Source organism: Pleurodeles waltl, chromosome 1_2, assembly GCF_031143425.1.
Source record: "Pleurodeles waltl isolate 20211129_DDA chromosome 1_2, aPleWal1.hap1.20221129, whole genome shotgun sequence".
Classification (NCBI taxonomy): domain Eukaryota; kingdom Metazoa; phylum Chordata; class Amphibia; order Caudata; family Salamandridae; genus Pleurodeles; species Pleurodeles waltl.
In genome coordinates, this window is record NC_090437.1 from 681002460 (window position 1) to 681028105 (window position 25646).

Genomic DNA, 25646 nt, shown 5'->3' on the forward strand with positions numbered 1-25646 from the left:
CACCCTGTCCAACCTTAAACTGCCCCTGCTCCACTTCCCACAGGCATTTGGACAATGCACCTGTGAACCTGATAGTCTGGACTCTGCCATGGACAATCCTCCACCATCACCCCTCACCGATTTGCAACCACCCATCCAAATTAGAGCACTTGAATAAACACACTTATTGCACATAAACAATCTGGAGTCTGTCTGTGATTTTAACAAATGTATTAGACATGACAGTGCCAACATTTTTATTCACATTGTGATTCCAACAAACTGCTGTCACACAGCTGTAGTCCATGGGGAAACAAAGCAGATGTCACGCAGTGGGGCCCACATCTCTGAAAACGGAAGGGAAAGTCACAACACAGTTACCATACACTGGGGGAAAAAGTCAGACAGTAGAGAGGTAGGAGTCTTTAAGTAAATGTAATATGCCGGTGTGTACTCTTACCTGTGTGTCACTGAAAATATTGCTCTATTACTGTGTTCCTGTTGTCTATGTCGTCCTCTTCGGCTTCCTCTTCTTCACTCTCCACAGGCTCCACAGCTGCTACAACACCACCATCTGGACCATCCTCCTGCAGAAAAGGCACCTGGCGGCGCAAAGCCAGGTTGTGAAGCATACAGCAGGCCACGATGATCTGGCACACCTTCTTTGGTGAGTACATTAGGGATCCACCTGTCATATGGAGGCACCTGAACCTGGCCTTCAGGAGGCCAAAGGTGCGTTTGATCACCCTCCTAGTCCGCCCATGGGCCTCATTGTAGCGTTCCTCTGCCCTGGTCCTGGGATTCCTCACTGGGGTCAGTAGCCAGGACAGGTTGGGGTAACCAGAGTCCCCTAATAGCCACACCCGGTGCCTCTGGAGTTGACCCATCACATACGGGATGCTGCTATTCCGCAGGATGTAGGCGTCATGCACTGAGCCAGGGAACTTGGCATTAACATGGGAGATGTACTGGTCTGCCAAACAGACCATCTGTACATTCATCGAATGATAACTTTTCCTGTTCCTGTACACCTGTTCACTCCTGCTGGGGGGTACCAAAGCCACATATGTCCCATCAATGGCACCTATGATGTTCGGGATATGTCCAGGGGCATAGAAATCACCCTTCACTGTAGGCAAATCCCCCACTTCAGGGAAAACGATGTAGCTCCGCATGTGTTTGAGCAGGGCAGACAACACTCTGGACAACACCTTGGAAAACATAGGTTGAGACATCCCTGATGATATTGCCACTGTTGTTTGAAATGACCCACTTGCTAAGAAATGGAGTACTGACAGCACCTGCACTAGAGGGGGGATCCCTGTGGGTTGGCGGATGGGTGACATCAGGTCTGCCTCCAGCTGGGCACACAGTTCATGTATAGTGGCTCGGTCAAGCCTGTATGTCAGAATGACATGTCGTTCCTCCATTGTCGACAGGTCCACCAGCGGTCTGTACACGGGAAGATTCCTCCATCTCCTCGCATTGCCCAGCGGACGGTGCCTAGGAAGGACAACAGCGAGCACAGAGTCAATCAACCCACAGGTACTTTCCCACAGCTTGCACACAACACGATTCACTATGCATTGAATGGTTTGTATGAGTGTTGAGGAAAGGCCTAGGTATGTGTGACGCAGTAGAAACTAAGCCATGTGGGCCCTTGAAATGGCAGTTGCCTGACCTGTGAAGTGTGACAATGGGATGTGAGGTCAATGCGCTGGCGTGGCACACCGTGGCGGTAGGCGGTCGAAGACCGCGGCGCAAAGCCGCATTGGTTAACATTGAACCCTATCGGTTTCACGAGCCAATGACGATGTGCGCCGGCGGTCGCGGTACGCACCGCCGCGGGCGTGATTGCCATTTTCTATCTACTTAATCACTCAATACCTGATCTTCCACAGGAGAGGACCTACACTGAAAGTGCTGCTGTGACCTCGGTCTGGAAGAGACAATGGCTGCTGCGACTGGGGAAAGGGCCCCTGCCTTCACTTCTGAAGAATTGGAGAAACTCGTGGATGGGGTCCTCCCCCAGTATGTGCTACTCTACGGTCCTCCAGACCAACAGGTAAGTACACTGGGACCATGCTTTGTGGGCAATGCCTGGGTTGAGTCGGGTGGATGAAAGATGGTGGAGAGGGGAGCGACTGAGGCATGCATCAGACGACAGATGAGAGCATTGGCCACATGGCAAGGGTGGGGATGGGGGGCCACTCACATCAAGCATGCAGAAGGTGATGATTTTTTTTCTCCCCCTGTACATGTCACATAGGTCAGCGCCCACCAGAAAGTCGCTATTTGGCGTGCCATCGCCAAGGACGTCCGGACCCTGGGGGTCCACAACAGACGGGGCACCCACTGCCGGAAGAGGTGGGAGGACATCCGACGCTGGAGCAGGAAGACGGCGGAGGCTCAGCTGGGGATGGCCTCCCAATGTAGGAGGGGTGCCAGTCTTACTTTGACCCCCCTGAAGTCCCGGATCCTGGCGGTGGCCTACCCCGATTTGGATGGGCGCGTGAGGACATCACAGCAGACACAAGGGGGTGAGTACACTCTCATTCTGGTGACTTTGCGCGCATTGGAGGTGTCTGGGTGGGGGAGGTGGGCTGTGGGTATCCCTAGGCCAGGGCGATTTCTGTAGGCTAGGCCCCTCCGTAAGGCATGGCCCTGTGCCCCCGCCCCCCACCTCTGTAGGGTGCCAAGTACAGCTATTCATGGCCCTGTGTCATCTATGTGTGCAGTTGTCGTCCATAGGCTTGTAGGCCATGTCCCACTGATTGAGTAGTGGACCCCAAGTGCGCAGCGTAGTGCAGGGGGCTTCTGTGTCTGTCCTCTCCGCCAACGGTGTCGCCTATGCATGCACTCAACATGTCTTTCTTTCTCCCCTCCCCCCCCCCCCTTTTTTGTGGTCTTCCTGTTCATGTGTGCATTAGCATCATCAAGCGGAGGAGAAGTGGCATCGGAGCACGAGGGAGCTGCATCCCACATGGCCCTGGAGGGCCATGCAACGGACTCTGAGTACACCAGTGGGACGGAGGGCGAGGGGAGCTCCACAGCGGGGAATCGTGCTGATGTCAGTGGCAGCGACTCGTTCTCTGAAGGGAGCTCCCTTGTGGTGGCGGCAACATCCGTGCCCTCCGCAACAACAGGTACAGCCGCCACCCAGCACACCAGCACCGCCCTCCCAGCAGCCCCTCAGCGTTTGCCCCGTGCCCGCTCACCCAGGAAGGGGTGCATCTCCTTCGCCCCAGGCACCTCAGGCCCTGCCCCTGTCACCCCTGCTGCCCTCAGTGAGGAGGTCATTGACCTCCTGAGGACCATCATTGTTGGGCAGTCTACCCTTTTGAATGCCATCCAGGGTGTAGAAAGGGAGGTGCACTGGAGTAATGCATACCTGGAGGGCATTCATTCGGGTCAGGCTGCCCATCAGCGATCGTTCAACGCTCTGGCCTCAGCACTGACGGCAGCAATTGTCCCTGTCTCTAGCCTCCCCCCTCCAACTTCCTCCACCCAGACCCAATCCCCTGTACCTCTGCCTATCCCAGACACACCTACAGACCAGCCTGCACACACCTCAACACCCAAGGGAAGCTCATCCAGACATAAGCACCACACATCACACAAGCATTCACACAAGCAACATCCACATGCAGACACACCAACACCCACTGCCTCCACTGTGTCCCCCTCCTCCTCGTCTCCCTCCTCCCTCCCTGTGACGTCTCCACTCACACTTGCATGCACAACATCTTCAGCCACTACGTCCATCACCAGCACACCCACCAGAACACTCCGCACACGTGCAGTCACCACCCCCACTACCATTTACACGTCCCCTGTGTCCTCTCCCAGTGTATCTGTCACCCCCCCTTCCAAACCACACAAACGCAGGCAGCCACCCACCCAACAGCCATTCACCTCACGACAGCCTCCAGCCCAAGCACCTGCACCCAAAGACACCAGACTTCACACTCCTACAACCACATCCTCTTCCTCCACTCCCATACCCACTACACCTAGCCGTCTCTCTCTTTCCAAATTGATTTTCCTTTCCAAACTTGACCTCTTTCCAACAACTCCCCCACCCCGTCCATCTCATAAGACTGCAATCAGCACCTCAGCCACCACCAAACCAGGACCTATCAAGACTGTTGTCCAAGGACTGTGGAGTCCCCCACCCTCAAGGGCAACTAGTTCTGCTAGGAGCCAAGGCACGGCCAGCCCACCCCTGGAAAAGCACCCAAAGATTACCAGTGCCCGGCGCGAGAGGCCAAGGACACCAGGGACCAAAATCCCTACCCTGGCTCCGGCTGGAAGTGGGGTGCCACCTGGCACACCGCCAAAGGTGGGAAAGGGCCACAGACGACCAGGGAAGGGTGGGAAGGGCAGCACGCCCGACAAGTCCGGCAGCAGGCCAGCTGCCCAGGAGGGCCCCACCAGCCCCATCCCAGGTGAGCAGGAGGACACCCAGAGGCCCGGTACGGCAGGCCAGGAGGGCCCCGCAAGCCAACAGACAGATGGGCAGGAAGGCCCCGCCAGCCACATGTCAGGTGGCGAGTGACATCCATGCCTGGGCCGGAACCGCTGCACTGGACACTCATCTCAAGCACCGCTGAACTGGGCCCTTTCACTCAAGCACCGCTCCGCTGGGCACCGCCGTCTCAAGCACCGCTGAACAGGGCACCGCCGTCTCAAGCACCGCTGCACTGGGCCCTTCATCTCAAGCACCGCTGAACAGGGCACCGCCGTCTCAAGCACCGCTGAACTGGGCCCTTCATCTCAAGCACCGCTGAACAGGGCACCGCCGTCTCAAGCACCGCTGAACTGGGCCCTTCATCTCAAGCACCGCTCCGCTGGGCACCGCCATCTCAAGCACCGCTGAACTGGGCCCTTCATCTCAAGCACCGCTGAACAGGGCACCGCCGTCTCAAGCACCGCTGAACAGGGCACTGCCGTCTCAAGCACCGCTGAACAGGGCACTGCCGTCTCAAGCACCGCTGAACAGGGCACTGCCGTCTCAAGCACCGCTGAACAGGGCACTGCCGTCTCAAGCACCGCTGAACAGGGCACTGCCGTCTCAAGCACCGCTGAACAGGGCACTGCCGTCTCAAGCACCGCTCCGCTGGGCCCTTCATCTCAAGCACCGCTGCACTGGGCCCTTCATCTCAAGCACCGCTGCACTGGGCCCTTCATCTCAAGCACCGCTGAACAGGGCACCGCCGTCTCAAGCACCGCTGAACAGGGCACCGCCGTCTCAAGCACCGCTGAACAGGGCTCTGCCGTCTCAAGCACTGCTGCACTGGGCCCTTCATCTCAAGCACCGCTCCGCTGGGCACCGCCATCTCAAGCACCGCTGAACTGGGCCCTTCATCTCAAGCACCGCTGCACTGGGCCCTTCATCTCAAGCACCTCTGCACTGGGCCCTTCATCTCAAGCACCGCTGCACTGGGCACCGCCGTCTCAAGCACAGCTGAACAGGGCTCCGCCGTCTCAAGCACCGCTGCACTGGGCCCTTCATCTCAAGCACCGCTGAACAGGGCACCGCCGTCTCAAGCACCGCTGAACAGGGCTCCGCCGTCTCAAGCACCGCTGCACTGGGCCCTTCATCTCAAGCACCGCTCCGCTGGGCACCGCCGTCTCAAGCACCGCTGAACTGGGCCCTTCATCTCAAGCACCGCTGAACAGGGCACCGCCGTCTCAAGCACCGCTGAATAGGGCCCTTCATCTCAAGCACCGCTGGCCCATTGGCGGAAGGGGCAGTGCCACATCTGTGTCGGGCAGGGCTGCACGAAGCACTCTGGGCACCAGTCCCCCTCCAGAACCAGTGGACACTGTCATCCACTTGAGAGACTGTGGCTTTGCACTCCCCAGGATGGTACAGTGGGCAAGCCACCCACTGTATGGACTTGAGAGACTGTGGCTTTGCACTCCCCAGGATGGTACAGTGGGCAAGCCACCCACTGTATGGACTTGAGAGACTGTGGCTTTGCACTCCCCAGGATGGGACAGTGGCCATGGAGGCCCCTCGTGGATCTGGCGTTGTGTACTCATGTGGCTGAGGTGCCCCCCCTTCCCTTCCCCCTGAGGTGCCTGTAGTTTTTCTATCTGATGCCCCTGCAGTGTTCTCTCCGTTGGTGTCAGGTATCCTGTGTGGGCCTTGCCCATGTGATTTGGGCCCAGTGGTCCACGGACAATGACTGCTAAAAGTATCAGACTTTTAATATTTATGTATATATTAGTTTTAAATGTGTGATATTTTTATATGCCAATAATACAATATATTCGACTGTTTATGATCATTTCATTTTGTCTTTGCATTCTTCCGGGGGGGTTTGGAGGTTGTAACAGTGATGTATTGCTATGCATTGATGTGTGTGTTGTAGTGGGTGAGGGTGGTGGTGGGTGTGTAGCGTATGTGTGCCCGTAATATTTTCTCCTCCCCCCTCCCCTGTGTCGTAGGTGCAGTACTCACCGTAGTCTTCTGCGCCGGCGTTCGTGCTCCTGGTAGAGGAGCAGGAATACAATAGCTGGTAGGATGTGTAGTTCGGGTTCCATGCTGTCCAGATTCCTCGTGGGGTGTATGGTGGTGAGCGTTTTCCGTTTGAAATGTCTGTTTCCGCCGTGTTTTTATCGGCGGGGCTACCGCCCCGGAAAAGGTGGCGGATTGGTGAGTTGTGATAGGGTGGGCGGTACATTGACTCCCGGTTGTCTGTTGGCGGTGACCGCCACGCTGTTTGTTTGTCCCGCCGTGGCGGTCGGAGTGTTAATGTGGTGTTGGCGGTTTCCGCCAGGGTCAGAATTCCATTTTTTTAACCGCCAGCCTGTTGGCGGGTTAGCCGCCGCTTTAACACCGACCGCCAGGGTTGGAATGACCCCCTAAGTCTCTTCCTACAACTAGTTGTAACTGTTGTCCAAATCTTACCGGCTTACTAGCAGTACCTCACCAGAAACACAATAGTAAAAGGTGATTTGTAGCAGTCGCTTACGCATGGACTCCAAGTACGATATCTCAGGGTTGTCGTGGTTAAACGGAGATTACCCTTTTCTCATAGATTTATTATGTCTCATACAAACAAACACAGATGCAGTGAAGTTATAATAGTTTTTATTCAACATAACTGCAATTTGTGATAAGTTGCATGAACTGCAATGATTAGGATAATGAATATACCAAGCAACAATATTGTGAAGAAGAGAGTCATTGTTATAAAGACCCCCACCATTGTGCAATATATGAAAGAAATATATGTATATGTAAAAGATGGAATAAGCCCTAGTACCCTAAGGAAAATAGGTCTAACCTCCTACCTAAAGGAGAGCTGGGTTCGTTAAACCTAATCTGCCAAAGTCGTGTCCATGAGAGGAGCCCCCAACCCTCGTTACCTTGGAATGAGGTCTCTATCTCAGACTCCGCAGGGACACGAAGACTGGGTCAGCGTCAAGATGACTGCAGCATTGGTATCAGCGATGGTGGCGGTGCCCTCTGGTCGGAATCCCTCTGATTATCTATCTAAAGTGTGTTGTATTTATACAGATCTACAAGGTCCCCTGACATAAGTGTTATTCATAACAATAGATAACAGGCATGCTTGGGACGGCAATTAATATCAACAATCCCTCGAAAGTATAGAGAGGGAAAATCCCTAAGTGTGAATACCTACTGTATGTTTGTCTTTCATGCTTGATCTTGACGCCTTGGCGCAGTGACACTGATAATAGAACCCATAACAAGTGGCCTAACTGTAAACAAGGCCGCCATCTTAAAGGAAATAAATAATTAAATGGACTAAGACAGAGCAAGCTAAGTAGGTTAAAAGTCACTGGGTGACGGGGGCATGAGTTTACAAGCCTACGGCTAAGCTAACTCCTGTTATCCCGTTAAAACAAACTAGGATTCACTACAGTTCCTTAGTGTTATAAATTTGAATTTTAGTTGTGTGGCCAGCACAAGTGATAGTTCCTCAATTGTCCTCAGTGGGAACCAAACACCCCATTGTGTAGTGCTTGACTCTCACAAGGTAGCAAGGCGGAGCAGTCTAAGGCCTACTCAGTGGAGGTGGTGTGGGCTAGGCATCACCAATCACTGGCCCACAGTAATAGCACTCAATAAATGATTGTCCATTCAATACTTTTTCTTTGTAAATTACACACACACTATTAAGTACGACGCAGTAATTTACAAATGTACATTGACAGATGGAACATACCATTGCAGATCTTGTGTAATAACTGGTGACCCCCCAGAGGGGTCACCTAAATATATTATGTGAGTTTCAACAGACATTATGTAATTGCGAGATATTACTGGGGCATGAATAATTGTCATATTGGTAATAATACTGTACCAATAAAACATATCATTTATCAGAAATTAACTGTGTGTGTGTGTGTGTGTGTGCATGCACATTCTTTCAAATATTTGACATTGAACTGTAGTGGTCAGAATAACCCCTACAGGGCATCACAATAAAACAGCATGGTGAAAAAAGATTGCACTGTAACCACATAATCATCCCCTAGAGGAACAGCATCATGAGAAGCTTTGCAGTATAACCATATATTCAACCCCAGGTGGGCATAACCACATGAAACAGCATTACATTACAACCATACAGTCAGCCCCTAGAGGGTATAGTGCAATACACATTTTAAGGCTCTCTCAGCCTTCTAAAATGTTATCATACACAAGGCCCCTGGAGGGTGAATCACTCCCAGCAGTAGAGCAAAAACTCCAACTATAGGAGAACTTGAAAAGGCAGGTAAAACCAGGGCTGATGATGATTTTGACCCCCCCCAACCCAACTTAGAGTGGGTACCCTAGAAGATGACTTAGCCAGTAAGAGCACGTCGTCAGGAACATTTTGGTGGTGGTCTGAACATTCTAGAATCACCACAGGTGAAGTTATGGAAGAAAATGCTTTGAAAATAAAGAGCCCAGAAAATCATTATGGGACAAGTCACTGTGGTGCACTGTATATTAGAGCAGCGACTCTCCCGCTGATCTGTGGAGAGCTGCTGTGAGGTTGTTCTCATTTTTTTCTCTGCGCATACGGGGCCTCGTGCCCTGCTTTTTTACTTCTACAAGATGCCCGGTCTCACTCGAGCACCCCGCATGATTGGTGGATGCGGGACAGCCTCAGAAGCCCACCCCGGGCTCCCCAAGGCTGGCTCCCAGCATGGCTGGCACTCCTGGGTGTGGCCACAGGAGCCAGCAGGAGTCTTCTGCCTGGCCCTCTCCTGTGAGCAAGAAAGTCCTTAGGTGCTGCAAGTCTCCCCTCCCCCCTCCCCCCCCACACAACTCAGACTGGGATCCCAGGGACACGGGATCACGGGCACCCTCTACTCTAGCAGCGGAAGTGCGACTGTGCTTCCCCCTACACACCTGATATTCCAGGGCCCAGGGATGGGGTCCTGGGCCGCTCCTGTTTTCAAGTGGGGGAACGCAATGGTGCTTCCCCACATTTTTGTAGTGCTGAGGGTCTGGGGATGGGGCCTGGACCCCGTCTAAATAAATCCACCTGGGGATGGATTTGCCAGGTGAGATGGGAACATGGGTAAGGGGGTACTATGCATGCCCTCTCCCCCAGTGCGTTAGATGCAGCTTTTTTGCACCGTCCACCAGGCCCTGGTCCCCGGGGGAAACTGACCAAACGGTAGCAGAGCCCTGCATGCTCCAAGGGAGAAGTAGGAGGTCAAACTTGCCAAACTTTAAAATGCCACAACTCTGGCCCCGTTGGACCGATTTGGATAGTCCTGGGCTCATTTTCTCCTGGTGGCGGGCTCTATCCACCAGGGGCAGTGCAACCCTCCTCACTTACAGAGTGGTGCAGTCCTCCAAAAGCTGGTTCTCCTGGCTCCCTGCACCAGTTCTTTGTGGCTTTGTTGGTGGACGCACAAATGTCCAGGGCTTCCCCCAAGTGGTCCTCCTGGGGAGTAACATGGCCAACCTCACTGGCACCTGGGGAGACCTACTGGTAATGGGGTCAACTGGACAGAGTCCCGTGTTGTGAGTTGTGGTCAGGAGGTTCCTCCTTCCAGTTCTTCATGGCAGTCCTGGGATCCAGCAGTGCATTAGATAGAAAATCTCCAGGCAAGAAAGAGTCTTCCCCTTGTGCAAGAGTTTGTAAAGGGGCAAGGAAGGTTTCAGAAGACAGGCCCCACTAACCAATCACAGGGTGCCACATCACCTCCCCCCTCCCCGCCCCCCAAGCCTCCTGCACAGCAGGTTGGGACTATCCAAAATGGTGTCATCAAGGAACCACTGGTCACATCAGCTCCTGGGGACCTCCGCTCACTGACATCACTGCCAGGGACTTTCACACTGGAATTTCACAGACAGTCCCCCCGGTGGTTTGGCTCTAGGTTTCTAGGCACACTCCTTTGTTCAGTGGGCAGTGTGACAGCTGGGTGATTGTTACAGGTCATTTAGCCACACCCCTTACCTCCCCAGGATCATTGAGTAGTGCTAACTACTCCTTTTGTGTGGGGGCAGCTTTAGTTCCTACTGCTGGAGAAAATGTAATTACTGGTCACAGCAGGGTGACAACAGGCCTCAGCTCTGATACTGGTCTGAGCCAGGAAAACATGCAAACTCTGAATGACCCACTAGATGTACAGTTAAGTTATTTTGGAAGTTACACATTTGATTTGATTGCACAGGTTACACTCTAATTCAAGACACCAATGGTCTCTGTAGGCCAAGGAGAAGGGAAACTACACTCTAAGGCAATTCCTGCCTATGTGTATAATAGAGTGTCACTATAGTTAAAACAGTAAAGCACACCAACTTTCCCTAATAGTGTGCACTACCCTCATGAGGCCTATCCCAGGTGAATACCTATTCCCGCAGAGTCCCCATTGCGCCAAGCTACCTGTGCGCTATTACCGGGCTGCCCACGACAGTAGTCTCCTGCACACAGCCTGCACATGTGTTGACGTGTAAGCAGCCAAGTGCCCTTTACCCTTGCTGCGTCACAGGGGCCTTATCTTTAAAGGTGTGCACTGGTGATAAACCTACGCAATACGTTTGCCATGTGATTACCATAGAAGAGACACGGGTCCAAAAAACAGGTGATCAAACAAGTAAAATATCCAGGTGTACTGCTGAGCAGGACCCAGTGTAGCACCTCCGGGTCCATATGAAGTCGGGCCTCTAGACAACAGGAGTAAATTACCTCAACCCCTACAGATGCACCTGGTAATCCCTGATTGCCCGAGTGGGGTTCTGACTTTTCTAATGACTCTTTTAAATGTGCTTTTGCAGTTTCCGTTGATCTAATTCTGCAGTGGCAAATCTGTCTAAAAAAAATTATATTTTCCCAGTATTGGGTGCCCTTTGAACATGGATCATATTTACTACATCAGCGTCCCTGCATGCATAGGAGTATGACAAGGATGAAAAGCCCCGTCTGTTGTAACTACTAACCACATGGCAAAAAAACAGTTGCTTATGTGAGAAGCCTCTCAAGTATTTTTTGAACAGCATCCACAACTACATGGTCTAATGCAAAGTGACACCCCTACGAACCTTGAGTCACTGTATTTGAGCACCTGAGAAGCCATTACCCTTTGTTCTTTAAACCTTTCCATAGGAGCCTGCACGAGTCCCTCTCCTACCAGCCTAAACTTTACTGCTCCTTACTCTTCTGTTACTTTTCACTCTGCTCTGGCCACCACTGAGTATAGATCACCATCTTTCGGCCATGTCCTGTCATCACCTCATATTTAATGGATTTCAGCAGTTTACCTTTAACTCCAGCAAGTCCTTTTTCCCAGTCCATGTATTCACCTTAAAACGCAATACCTCCTTGACCTTCACATGGTTGCTTGAAACCTTAATATACATAAAAAGTTGTTTACTCAATAGCATCATGGTGACTGTGGTTTGTGTATACTTTATTCCAGGTAATGCATTTCTCAGAACCCCACTCATTGCTACTGCTGTTGCATACCCTCACTCTGACACACTCAACAGTCTACCAGCATCTAGAGAGTCTGGGACCAGATATGATAGCTCAAGAAAACTTGTGATGTTTGCTTTGGCCAGCAGATTCTGTCATCTGAATGTGTGCTGGGGATTATGGTCCACTGGCTGACCTGCAGACTCCAGCAGCTGAGTGGAAACTCCTGTTCTATAGAAGTTTGCTCATCTTTTTCTGTGGGGCTATTTTGGAGTGTTACAGAGGAGTAAACGATACCCGCAGACCCCTGTCCAAAGAGTTTAATTATGCTCTTATCTTCAACTCCCTCTTTCCATTTTGAAGGCTGAGGTACTACTTACTGGCTGCACAAAAATGTTTTGCTATTTTATTAGATGGTTATTCTTCCATGGTATCAGAATCTATTGCATTCAGTATTCTCAAATTACATTTTGTTCCTCTTGTTTTCATGTCTGCTTGTCTAATTTACTAAATTTGTCTTTAGGGTGATGGAGAACTTCTAACCTTAAAATGTTGCACCAAAAGAAATACAGACACTATAGATCGGCGATTCTGTTTTGATATAGAAGCTGCTGACAGGTAAGTGTTGTGAAAGTTATTGCAGAAACAGCAGCTAGTTATGCATGTCTTTTCGTTAAATGTATTTTTACTTAAAATGTTTAACATCGACCATGCAATAATTTCTATTTTCGTGATAATCAAAACTCGTAGGTCACAATCACTTCCTGAGAAGTGCTACTGAATGTGGAGTGTCGTAACTTTAAATTCCATCCCTTCTTGCTCTCCCCACCCTTAACATGGTATTTGTGAAAATGTATTCTCTTTCCTTCGTTGTGAAGTTAAAATGGGTGTTGTGATTTGTGTCAAGCTTGAAAGGTATTACATTTCAATTGTCTTACCTTGAACACTGTAAATCTTCCTATCTTCCTCTACTTACACACACTATCCACCTATGAGAGAATCAGAAGAAAAAAAAGGACAACTCCTTTTATTCAGCTGACATTGATGCCTGCCCTATATTACACTCCAAAAGTCCATCATGACATGTTCACACCAGTAGTCCACAATACAATAGCTGCACAAATGCACAGTGCTTCCAACAGCATCATACATGCCTACCATGTAAAAAACAAATTCTGTTTAATCAAGACTTCAACACCATGGATGTCTCTGAACACAGAACCACTCAAATATGTATCCTACTGTCATCAATTCCCCTCTACATTACTCCCATATTGCCTCCCTCCTAACCGGCCTGCTCACCAATGACAAATCATTTCCCAAAAGCAAAGAACTTTTACATGACCTCCTACCTGACAAAACACACTAACCTCTATTTTTATCACGGAAACCTGACTAGAAGATGATATCAACTTGCTCTCGGGTCTGGGTACAACCAGATGATTTTCTCAGAGGGTTAATAACAGTTGAGGTGTGCTGCTGGGTCGGCACGAATTCTCTAGCCTTGGCCATCTTTTGAAGTGGTTGATTGGTCTGATTGTTGTGACAGGGTTCTTGTTTGACCCTACTGGTAACCACAGAGTCATGTGGAGGATGGGCCTCCTCCCTGTGACAGGCGACCTGTTTGGAGGTGCCCAAACGAGGGCTTGTAGTTGTAAATCTTAGGATCTGGTCTAGGATGGAGGTCTTGCGTACTTCCGAGGGGCTGTTAATTGGAGTACCTTTGTGCTTAAAAAAAAAAAAAAAAAAGTTTCCTTTTTTGTGCCGTGCCCATGCTGCTTTGATTTAGCTCTTGTGTGGGTTAAGTTTTGTTGCATTATCGGTCATATTACTGGAACTAATGTGAGTGATGGTTTCTAGACAGTTTCTTGATTTGCTTCTGGTCTCACGTTGCTTTTTCCTCCTTTTTTTTTTTTTTTTTTTTAACATGAGTTTTGCTGTTTGCACCAGAGGAGAGGATTGGAGGGTGCAAGCAGTACGCTCATGTGAGATGATGTTGCTTTTTTCTTAGAGGTATATGTTAAGACTGCTGAAGTTGAAAGCTGGTGATCACCCTCTACCCCTGGGCTCTCTTTATTTGGGTTACTAGGGACTATGGCGCTGTCATGTTCCTTAATTGATTCCTCAGTTGGCTGCTCTGGTGGACTGGAGGCATTTTTACAGCAAGCAACTTTTATATTGATTTTAGATCTTCTATTAAAGTAGGCAGAACGTCTGGAATTGTTGCAGATTTGTTGATCAGAGGGAACAAGTGCAGTCTGCATTAGTTGCTGCAGCATAGTTCTGTGCCCGGGTTATGAAGTTGTTTAGATCGGACAACTTTTGATTGATACCCGAAACCGAGTTCGCCATGGTGTTAAGCAGGTCCACTTCAACATCCATTTTATTTGACTGATACGTCAAGGCTTCAAGTGTCAATTGAGAAAATCTAAATAAGAGATCCCAAACTGCCCCGGCATCTGTTATGCAGTAATTTTGGTTGTTTTCACAATTTATCCCTGGGTTCTTACATACTACAGGTGATCTTGCATAATTGTCTTTATTTCCTTTGCGTTGATTGTTGAAGGACTCACAGGCCAGGTTATTCAAGTCCCGGGGCTCTCAAATAACAGGCATCTACTTCCTTTTGAGGGCTCAAAATGTTAACATGCTGGCCAGGCCTAGATAACGGTGGTCTGTGAGTGCTTAACGCGCCCATATGTTGGGCAGATTGCGATTTGACCATGAGGTGAGCCCAGCCCAGATAAAGACCACAATTCAGCTGCTGCAACTACAACTCCAGCTGCCCAGTTTTTGTGGATTGATTCTGCCCTGTTGAATGCTGGTAAGTTATCTGGCAGCGTTTCTGTTGTTAATTTTGACATTGACCTCTATTGGCACTGGAGCACTGTTTTGCAGGCTTTGACTCAGTGGTGAATCTGATATAGGTGGACTGGGAGCTGGTTGCGTTCGACCTGGAATCCTGGTCGGCACTCCTGATGCCAACCAGGTGGGATTTGGGGGGATGTTTGAGTCACCTGTAAGCGTGAGCATGAGCGTGAGTAAGCTGTAAGCGTGAAGATGGCAAACAATCAAAAGAGTACACTGTTCCTAAACAGAAAAAATTAGGCACAGGTGTTAAAGACACTTCTGTTTTTAGAAGCAAGAGCCCTCACACATCCATTGGATGTCATGCTTCATCATAGGGCTAGCTCCTCGTCAGACTGGCGCTGCAATGTCTGATGGGCCCCACCGGGGGGCTCTTGCCAGAGATCTTTTGGAAAAAAAGTATGTGCCATGATGAAATCCAATAAGGATGAAGTAAGTCTGCTGGAAGAGAGAGCAGGAACAAAAAGTGGGATAAAATTGGCTCAAGAACCTCAACACGACTACACGAATTAGTTTTAATTAGGACAACAGGGATCTTGGTCAAGATTAAAAACACTCAAGAGTGGACAGGGAACAATGTACCACCACTCTAAAAAAAAAAAAAAAAAGGGCAAAAAGCTAGAACTAATACACTCTCCCTCTAGCTATGATGGTGAAGATGGCCCCAGCTGGATCTTTTAAAAACTGGACTTGTATGGTATTGTGGAGTTTTCAAAAATACAAGCAATAGGTGAGATTAATTGCTGGTTCTCCCTGAGAGATTTTACCTTCCTGCCTTTCGCTGCTGGACGAGTTTGCAGATTTTTCTTCCTTCTTCACAGAGGTTAGGACGTCCTGACTCTTCACGACCTCAGGCTCGTTATTTCACCCAGAGTTGTACAGATCGTAATTTCTAAGTGCAGGGGTTACTTGGAAGCAAAATTTAGTGTAAAGGCAGCAGGATGGATTGGCTGTTAGAAAGCAAAAGTGCAGGGGGGTAGGAGAGGAGAAGGAGGGAGGCAGAAGAGTAGACATCTAAGCACGCACAATCCGCCCCAGCCTAATGCCAGCCATCTCCTTGCAAAGCAAGCCTATTGCTGATCTGCCACCTTTGACCTCTCCTTAGCTGCTGCACTCTACACTCCCTGCAAGAGCAAGCTGACTTTGTCTAATGTCCCAGTAAGCATTGCTGCCCTGGCATCCGCGCTGCCTCCCTTTGTAGTTTGTAGTTTCCTGAAGCTTGGCTCAATGGATACCTTCAAGGCAATGGTGGTTAATGCCAGAGTAGGGGGGGTGAGCTTATTGAACCTCTCCGGGGTTCAATAAGCTCACCCCCCCTACTCTGGCATTAACCACCATTGCCTTGAAGGTATCCTTAAACAGCAACAAGCCTCCTTTTAGGCTCCATAGACGTACTTTCAATACTCCAGTCACCACGAGGAACTTGCAGCACCGCAGGCTACAGATGCCAGAAGCTGTAGAAGTGGTATTCATTTACCAGGCAGCCAGTCCCAAACAAGCAACCAAGTATCCATTGAGCTGGTCGCGTTTGTACATGTTTCACAACAGTAAACGGACACCACCTGAGAGCACGAAGTCCATACTGTGTCCAACTCCTCTGCTTCTCTGCTCCTCTGATCTGTTCGCCTTCCCCCTCTACTACTCCTTCCTGGGGAATAGCAAGGGAGCACGGTGCACGATGCAGTGTGGTGAGGAGGAGCAGGAGCCAAAGCCTCACTCACTCATCTCGTTTGATATGTTTCCCATACGCCACCACGCATTTCTGCCAGGTTGTCGATGCTTCACTCAGAACTGCCAAGACAAAAAGGAGGCATATCAGTGACATTCGAGATATAACCATCACCAAAATGAAATAATATCAGAATGTGACTCCCTGCTGACAAAATGCAATCATAACTCAACATTTTAATCTGCATTTCTTTTACTGTACAGATCTCTGCCAACTAATGGACCATTTATACATACCTTTTTAGACACCAGTCCTGAGTGTCTCTCCCCTTGGTGACCTAAACCTTTGATTTGACAGGCCAAAAATGTCCCAGCCCGATACCATCATCTTTGAACTAAGCACTCTCAATTTCACCTAAGTAATCTGTGCTCCGATTTACACACGTGAAAACACACTGGACACTGTTTCTGCAATCCAGAGCTAGTGAGCATCAGAGATGTAACCAACCATAACATCCTCTATAAACCTTCAATTGTCTTTGTCTCACAATGGCAACAAAACAGACAATAGAACAAACTCTCTGTGGAGAACCTTGAGGTCACCTTACAAAAATAAACACTAACATGGACCAGATACGCTCTCTAGACAAGCTTTATGACTTGGTGAATACTGAGCAGACAGACAGGAACAAGACTGGAGGAAGAAGCTGTGGGTGCAGCTTTGGCCCTACAGACATGACAGCATTGCATACTTGCCCCCTCCCCCACCACGTCCCCCCTTGACCTATCCCAATAGCCTGACCACACCCTCTGACCATTGCTCTCCTTTTTTTAGTCCAGACTTCAGTTAGGTTTTCTTTAAGGTTAGGGTTGTTTGGAGAAATGTGGTAGTGTTTTATTTTCTTTTTCTGAAAGATTCTGATCTGCATGTATCATTGTGCTCAGAGATTTGACAGATTGTTAAAGCCTATATTCCAGATCTTTTCCACAGGCTATGTGTCAATCTAGACTTGGTGAAACATTTCCCTTTTGATTTCTGTCTAAAACATCTAATAAAAAGATTTCACAAAAAAAGAAAACCTACTACTCAAACAGGATTTCCATTGTAAGATGCCTCTCGAAAGAAATAGATAAGATTTAGGAGAATTTTGCAATCCAGAGTGTACAACATCAACACTTCAGCATCAACAACATCAGAGCTTTTGTAACCAGATAGCTGTCAATTTAATCTCCAAAGCACTAGATATATACCTATTAAATGAAAGGAAATATGTATAGTATAAACAACCCTACAAATGGGGTTCATTCGAAAATATATGTTCACGCTTGGCTCTTTCCATCAGTTGACTCTCAAAATGTCATTAGCTAGTGAAATTGAGTGGACCGGTAAGAGCACCCTCAGAACTTTGCTGACCTCAAATCATTCGAGAAAGTGTTACTGTTAGAAATGAGGTCTCTAGTTGGCAGTAGTTTACACTCTGTCCTAGTAGGGACCCTCACTCTAGTCAGAGTAAGGGAGCCACACAGCTAAGATAACCCCTGCTCACTCCCTTGGTAGGCTTATCTCAGAGGCAATGTGTAAAGTATTTGTACACACACGCACAGTAGCACAAACGTACTCCACACCAGTTTTGAAAAAATAGCTAATATTTATATGAGTAAAACAAGACCAAAACTACAAAAATCCAACATACACGAGTAAAGATTTTCAAAGATTAAATCTTAGTATAGTGCTTAGAAACACAAAAGCGCCAAACTGGAGCTATTGCAGCGTCTTGACTGAGTCATTCCTAACAGTTCAGCGCCACTTGCAAGGGAGTGCGGGCTAGTCACAAAGTTGCAAGGACTCCAGATACAGGACCTTTGAAAACGATGAGGGAACAAAGACATTGCACAGAGTTGGGGAGGTGAGGCATTGCTGGAGCTGGCACGACTTTGGTTCCTTACTGCTACCTGGGAGGTGAAGCGTTGGTTCCTTACTGCTGGGCAGGGGAGGTGAGGTGTCGGTTCCTTATGGTTGCATGGGCGGTGATTTGGGGTCGGGCAAGGCATTGGTTCCTTATGAACTTGTGGGGTGATGAATCCAGCAGGTGCGGTGTTGTGAACACACCACAGGGCCACAAGTGCTATGGCAGAATCGGGTGTCTCAGACATCGGTGACACTGCACTCAGGACCCTCACTGTGGCGGAACGTCAGAGGCACTGCTGTGGCCACGGGCCTGTGTTGCAGATCGTCATTGTTTCACTCAGCGGGGACCACAGCTCCGGTGCAGGCAGCAGCACGGAGTCGGACAGCGACGTCAGTTCCAAAGTCGCTCTGAAGTTGATGTGCTTGGTTTCTTTTGGGATGCACCAGAGCTCACTTCCTTTTGGTATCCACCAGAGTTCTGGCAAGTCAGAACTCTAAGCAAGAGAGCCCAGGTGCTGGCAGATGAAGTCTTTGATGTCCCTGAGATTTCTTACCAGGAGGCAAGCTCAGTTCAAGCCCTTGGAGAACCTTGGAAAGCAGGACGTAGAAAGCAAAGTCCCAGTCCTTTCAGTTCCAGGACAGAAGCAGCAAGCAGCAGGCCAGCACATCAAAGCAACAGGCAGAGTGCCAGTCCCTCCTACAGCATCCAGCTCTTCTTCCTGGCAGAATGTCCTCAGTCCAGACGTGTTCTTACTTTGTGGTGCCAGAGGTCCAGTACTTATACCCATTTCTATGTTTGAAGTAGGCAAACTTCAAAGAGATGTTTTTGTAGTGCACAAGATCCTGCCATTCCCTGCCCTTGCTTCAGATAGGCTCCAGGGGGATTGGAGACTGGTTTGTGTGAGGACAGGCACAGGCCTATTCAGGTGTAGGTGTCAGCTCCTCCCACCACTCAAGCTCAGTAAGACCCATCAGGATATGCAGGTCACACCTCAGCTCACATTGTGTGACTGTCTAGAGTGAATGCACAAACAGCCCAACTGTCATCCTGACCCAGAAGTATATTCAGCATACAGACAGAGGCCCAGAATGGTTAAGCAAGAAAATGCCCACTTTCTAAAGTAGCATTTTCAAACGTACAATTCAAAAAACAACTTCACCAAAAGATGTATTTTTAAATTGTGAGTTCGGAGACCCCAAACTCCATATCTCTTCTCCCAACGGATAATTACACTTGAAAGATATTTCAAGGCAATCCCCATGTTACCCAATAAAAGAGATAGGCCTTGCAAGAGTGAAAACTGAAATTAGCAGTATTTCACTATCAGGACATATAAAACACATCAGTACATGTCCTACCTTTTACATACACTTCACCCTGCCCCGGGGCTGCCTTGGGCCACCTTTAGGGGTGATGTACATTTAGTAAAAGGGAAGATTTGGGCCTGGCAATCAGGTGTGCTTGCAGGTCGAATTTAAAACTGCTCACACAGACACTGCAGTGGCAGGTCTGAGACATGTTTACAGGGCTACTCATTTGGGTGGCACAATCAGTGCTGCAGGTGCACTAGTAGCATCTGATTTACAGGCCCTGGGCACACATGGTGCACTATACTATGGATGTACTAGTAAATCAGATATGCCAATCCAATTTAGATAGAGAGCAAATGCACTTTAGCACTGGTTAGCAGTGGTAAAGTGCACAGAGTCCTAAAGCCAACAATAATGGGGCGGCTCCTCGATTAGGGCGGAGGAGCATCACCCCCCCCCCAGCCTACGCCAGCAGTGGCAATTGCAAAACCTTTCAAAGAAAACAAGGTTAACTATGTTTATTATTGTTTTCTTTAAAAGGGGCGGGCCACGGGGTGACGAGCAGTCACTGCGTATGTATGTTTGGCCAGCCATCTCGAGCCGGCCGAACACACGTGCAGTAGGCTCTCTCCAGCCCAGCAACACAGTTGCCGGGCTTGAGAGAGCCTGCACAGGCTCCTAGTCTGCCTGGTAGAGCCCTGGCTGTGTGCGTGGAAGTTTTCTTTTCCAGTTCCTTTTGCACTGGTGCAGTAGCTATATTCACCATGGTAGAATACCCTACTTCCATTTCCTTGTATTTCATGATTCTCAGTAAATTTACTGGAAGGCCAGCCTAGTGTCTAGGGACCAGTGCTTATGTAATTCTAGAAATGCTCATGTTTGCTTGTGACTATGATTTATGAGCATATTTTCTACTATTAGATGTTATCAGTGTCTCTAGTTATTACAGCTTAGCTGCGATTTTTAATCCTCTTAGGCTCACCAGTTCTATGTATGAATGCTGCTTTAATTTGGTATCTCTTGTATAGTGTCTGGTTTATCCATCAGGAATTTTGATTCTGCCTCAAACATACGCTCTTGCCTTAACTGTTGTCACGTCCCAACGATAATCGATGCCAAGCAAACCCAGAGAAGTTTTAGCCTTTTTGGGATTTGTTAGTGAGGTGCTGCTTGAAACCTAGGGCAAAACAAAGCATGGGCAGTGTATTTGGGCATATCTATCCCTGTTAGGGTGACTTGCTAAAAAATAAAGGTTAATAATGGCTGTTTAGTAACCTAGTACGTGCTTAAATGGATAAAGTGACTATTTCTTCAATTGGGGCTGACCCTACATATATCCTGCCTTTGTTAAGCTTATCTGCTCCTACAGAAATTGTCTTTCTCACAGAGGGGAAACGCATTATTGTGGATACTTTGATGGCTTAAATTTAAGACAGTGTTCGGTAATTGAGTGGAGAGAAATACAAGTTTTGTCATTCATTTAATCAAACATCTAGAAGTAGTTCACATTATTGCAAAACCCAAGACAGCTATGAGCAATGTAAAAATAGTACTCGAAAGTAGCATTTATATATTACTATCCATTCAAATACAAATTATAAGACCATGTAAAAGTCAACCTCACTGCCTTAAAAGAAATATTTAATTCTAAGAAAATAATTGACACAAGGGGACAGCACCCCTCTCATGAGCAGTTACATGTCATTCAAACCTTCCTGGCCTTTTCTTTAATACAAGACTTCCTTTCGTCTTGAAACTAGTTCCCCCATTCCTTTGTCTTAAATTTTAAAAGATGAAGTCCAGGTTCTCGATAATATTCTTTTAGCCTATCATCATCATCATTTAACTTTATTTCGGTAAGTAAAAACAAACCATAAAAGTACAGAACACATCAAGAAAATGTTAAAAACAAGGGAACACTAAGGACAAAAGCACAATAAAGAGATTAAGAAAGAATAAGAAAAGAAATTTAAAAATCAACAGGATGAACACCTCTTAATGATGAAAAAGTCCACTCAACAGAAAACAGTTCCATAAATCAATAAATAGTCAATGATATAGTAAACCAGTATCAATGTCCTGCAAGATAAAGGTTAAATTCATGCATCCAAATCAATAAATATACATAACTGGGTCTAAGAATTGGTTACCCAGTCTTGTTCCTTAAAATTGCTAATCTCATCTACCAAAAAATAAATGTTTTTTTTTTTTTTTTTTGAGATTGATAAAACTATCTGGACGGGTGAATCACATCTTGAAGTTCTCTCAGCTTAAAAACAAAAGTCAGGTTCCATAGATCAATAAATAGTCAATAATATAGTGAACCATTATCAATGTCCTACAAGGTGGAGACTAAAATCATGCGTCCAAATTCTATAAATATACAAGAATAAAATTTAGCCTATCACTTCGTCTGCTTTTGGTCCACAGTTAAATGAAACTGATTATTTTGATATTGTTGAGGGATCTAGTTAATAAAAACATAGGTCAAAGTTTTAAATGTACTTTCTCAACCAGGTTAATCCTCGAGAACTTGATCCAATCATTGCAGAGCGTTTATAGAATATACCACTGTCCGTGCCTATGTTCCCTACTCTTCTTTACATTCCTTTGTAATCCATGGCTGGGGCATTTTTGTTAGACTGTAAAACAAATATTTCATTAAATGTATGTTCTTCTGTCAATGGAGCAACAGTGAAGTTGTTTATTTAGACATTTCAACAATTCTCTTGCTTTTTTACATTTCATGGTTTAAGTGCCCTTATTATCTGTGTCAGATACCATGCTTTTGAGTTGCCTTTCGGAATGTTTTTAGGAAACGTATTTGCATATGAGATTTGTCAACAATCTTGTTTTAAAATAGTTTCACATTTCTTTATGTAGGAGAAAATAGTAATATGTGTTATTTTATGTAGTGGATTAGGTGCACATTAAGAAGCAGAGATCTTTTGCAAGATTATCCAAATCACATATTGATCTCAATTGTGCTTGGATGATAACTGTATGCTAGAAACCTAAGCAAGTGATTGACTCAGACTTCATTTATTAAGTTACATTTTATTTTATCAACCAGAGTCGCGCAAGCAGCTGAAAAAAGATAATTGGGCATTGTCAGATCAATTAATATACTTTTGTTTCTCATATTTTGCAGACCGGGGATTCTTGTAACTATGCAAGCCTTTTCAGAGGAAGACAGGAAACAATGGATGGAAGCTTTGGATGGGAAAGAAGCTGTAAGCCCTCAAATTATTTACATGCCAGTGTTTGAGATGTGTGCGTTTGAAGGATCAAAACATTCATACGAAGTGCTTAGTTGACAATGCCAGCCAAGGTTTCCAAGACCAGCAGAAAATAAATCACATGAATAATCTGGTATAATGTGAATATAACCTAGCAAAGATTACGCTAGGTTGGTACAGCACTTCACTCAAGGAAATCCCTTTCACATTATCCACAGTGTTACATAATGAAGCCTATGATAGGTTCACACCTATGACTTTTCCTCTAGTGTATATTTGGCACTGTGGGTATGAATTAGCAAGACTGAGAGTCCCACCTGGTCTTGCGCGGTGTACCTGAGCCCTTACACAAATGGATGGATATGAACCGGGATAGTTGCTGTGCTTTACGTAAACACATGTAAATCAACAGTCTAATCAGAATTCTGTAAATAATTTTTTGCACCTCCATTTATCCACTAAAATGCAATACCTTATAGCAACCAACAGTGCTTAATTAGAGCTGGTGGGGGCCGCCAGCATTTATTTTTGGGAACCAACACTTATTCTTCCGTATCAGATAGTGACTGCGAGCAAGAGAGAGAAAGACACACAAACGGGAAAGCAGGAGGAAGGTAAAGATGGAAAAGCCAGCACAAAGGTAGAAAGCAGAGACTAGCAAAAGTGAAACAAGGGTGAACTGAAGAAGGTGTCTGGAAGTTGATTAACCCCGTCGCTGCCAGGCCTCCCCCCCCCCTATCCCCACTCCCCCCCCCCCCTCCCCCCTCCCCTCTCCCCTGTGCCAAGCCTTTTTTGGGGGCTATTTGGATTAGTCCGCGCTTAGGCCTTCATAATGTTTTGTCCACATATGCTACCCATGCCAAATTTCCACCCTTTTTGTCCAACATCCTAGGGATTCTAGAGGTACCCAGAGTTTGTGGGTTTCCCTGGAGGAGACCAAGAAATTAGCCAAAATACAGCTAAAATTCAGTTTTTTTTAAAAAAAAATGGGAAAAAGAGTCTGCAGAAGAAAGCTTGTGTTTTTTTCCCTGAAAATGTCATCAACAAATGGTTTGCGGTGCTAAAATAACCATCTTCCCAGCTTTCAGGAACAGGCAGACTTGAATCAGAAAAACACATTTTTCAACACAATTTTGGCAGTTTACTGGGACATACCCCATTTATACTATTTTTTGTGCTTTTAGCCTCCTTCCAATTAGTGACAGAAATGCGTGTGAAACCAATGCTGGATTCCGGATAGCTAAACATTTCTGAAAAGTGCACAAAATTCTAAATTCAGCCAGGGGTCATTTGTGTAGATCCTTCAAGGTTTTCCTACAGAAAGTAACAGCTAAAATAAAAACAAATATTGAAATTGAGGTGAAAAAATAGCCATTTTTGTCCACATTTTCTTCTATAACTTTTTACAGCTATGGCAGATTTTAGAAAGCAATATACCATTACGTCTGCCTGACTCTTCTGGTTGTGGGGATGTATAGGGCTTGTAGGTTCATCAAGAACCCTAGGTTCCCAGGGCCAATAAATGAACTGCACCTTGCAGTGAGTTTTTATTGTATACCAATGCAAGCACGCCTGGTCCTTAGTAAGTAAACTTACAAGGGGACGCATATAGGTCGATGAATCAACACCAACAGATCAATATCAACCACTTAGGGAACCAAAATAGAAACCATATTAATCTGAAATAACCATTACTCTTTAAGAAAGTTCATAATTTTGATTCCCTGTTGATTACAATTCTAATCATCTGTTGGTTCAATCTGTGTTCAAAATCAACGTTTTTATTAGTTCATCAATTAAAAGACATTATTTCTTAAAGAAAACATATGCGGCAAAGCAACACCATAAGCCTTGAATATCAGTATTAACATATAATTCAGCAACAAAGTTTGTCAGTCATTTGTCACTGTCCACGTCACCCCTAACAGCCTACCTAACCAAGATTAGCATTAGCATGTGTGTCTTCATGCAAAAACGATTTAGAGAAAACATTAATTTGGAAAAATCTACCTAAGAGAGATTTTCTATAGAAAAACAGTGCAGTTGGTACCTAGAAGAAAAGGCACAAAATTAGTCAGTCACATTTTCATAGCTACCTATCAAAAATGGATCCGCAACAAGTCAGTCTTCATCCCCAGGTCATCAGTAGTCAGCTACGTATCAGGCTTACAGAGTATAAGCCCAACTATCAGCACTTCTGACAGCGTCTCCTGATGTCATCAACTTTCTCCTCGCAGTGCTGATTCCGCTCCCCTTGTCATGACTTTTTATTTGGGTCTCCCAGTCGATAGACATCATATCCCATAAATTTGATTGGTCCTTCTTGTGATGAGAAAATCATCCGGTTCTTCAGGTAACAAAATTGTTGCATACAATTCTTGTGTCAGTGCCTCTATTGTTCAAGTCCTGGGAAAGTGCATTTAGCCTACACTACACATAATTGTATCAAATTGTCTTCATCATCTCCTGTCTGCTGGTACATCGTAGAATGTTCTAGCAGAGCCATCTGAGCTCTGCACAGTTCAAGGTCCTTTACTCCGGTTACCAGTCCTCGCAACCTTTGGCAAGTCTTCACGTTGTGAGCAGGCAAGGCCCAGCGAAACCAGGCCTTTAGTCTGGCTAAGTTAAGAACACAAATAAACACAAAACATAGGTCATACATCCAGGTATGATATACTAATACATTTTACATATATTTTCTCATTAATTAGCATCTGTTAATACACATGGTGGCCACTCCCCGAGGGCATATTTTCGATTATACACGTAGTGGTC

The 25646-nt window shown here is 46.8% G+C and overlaps 1 protein-coding gene across 3 annotated transcripts in view; it reads left to right on the forward strand.

Annotated features, from left to right (window-relative positions):
- The window catches only part of ARHGAP10 (Rho GTPase activating protein 10), an 849665-nt gene that overhangs the window by 380442 nt on the left and 443577 nt on the right, over positions 1-25646 (forward strand). For all 3 annotated transcript variants that reach the window (XM_069242631.1, XM_069242629.1, XM_069242630.1), the window contains exons 10-11: positions 12400-12494; positions 22784-22865. In XM_069242631.1, coding sequence (XP_069098732.1) covers positions 12400-12494; positions 22784-22865 — 177 coding nt within the window. The remainder of the gene's footprint in view (positions 1-12399; positions 12495-22783; positions 22866-25646) is intronic.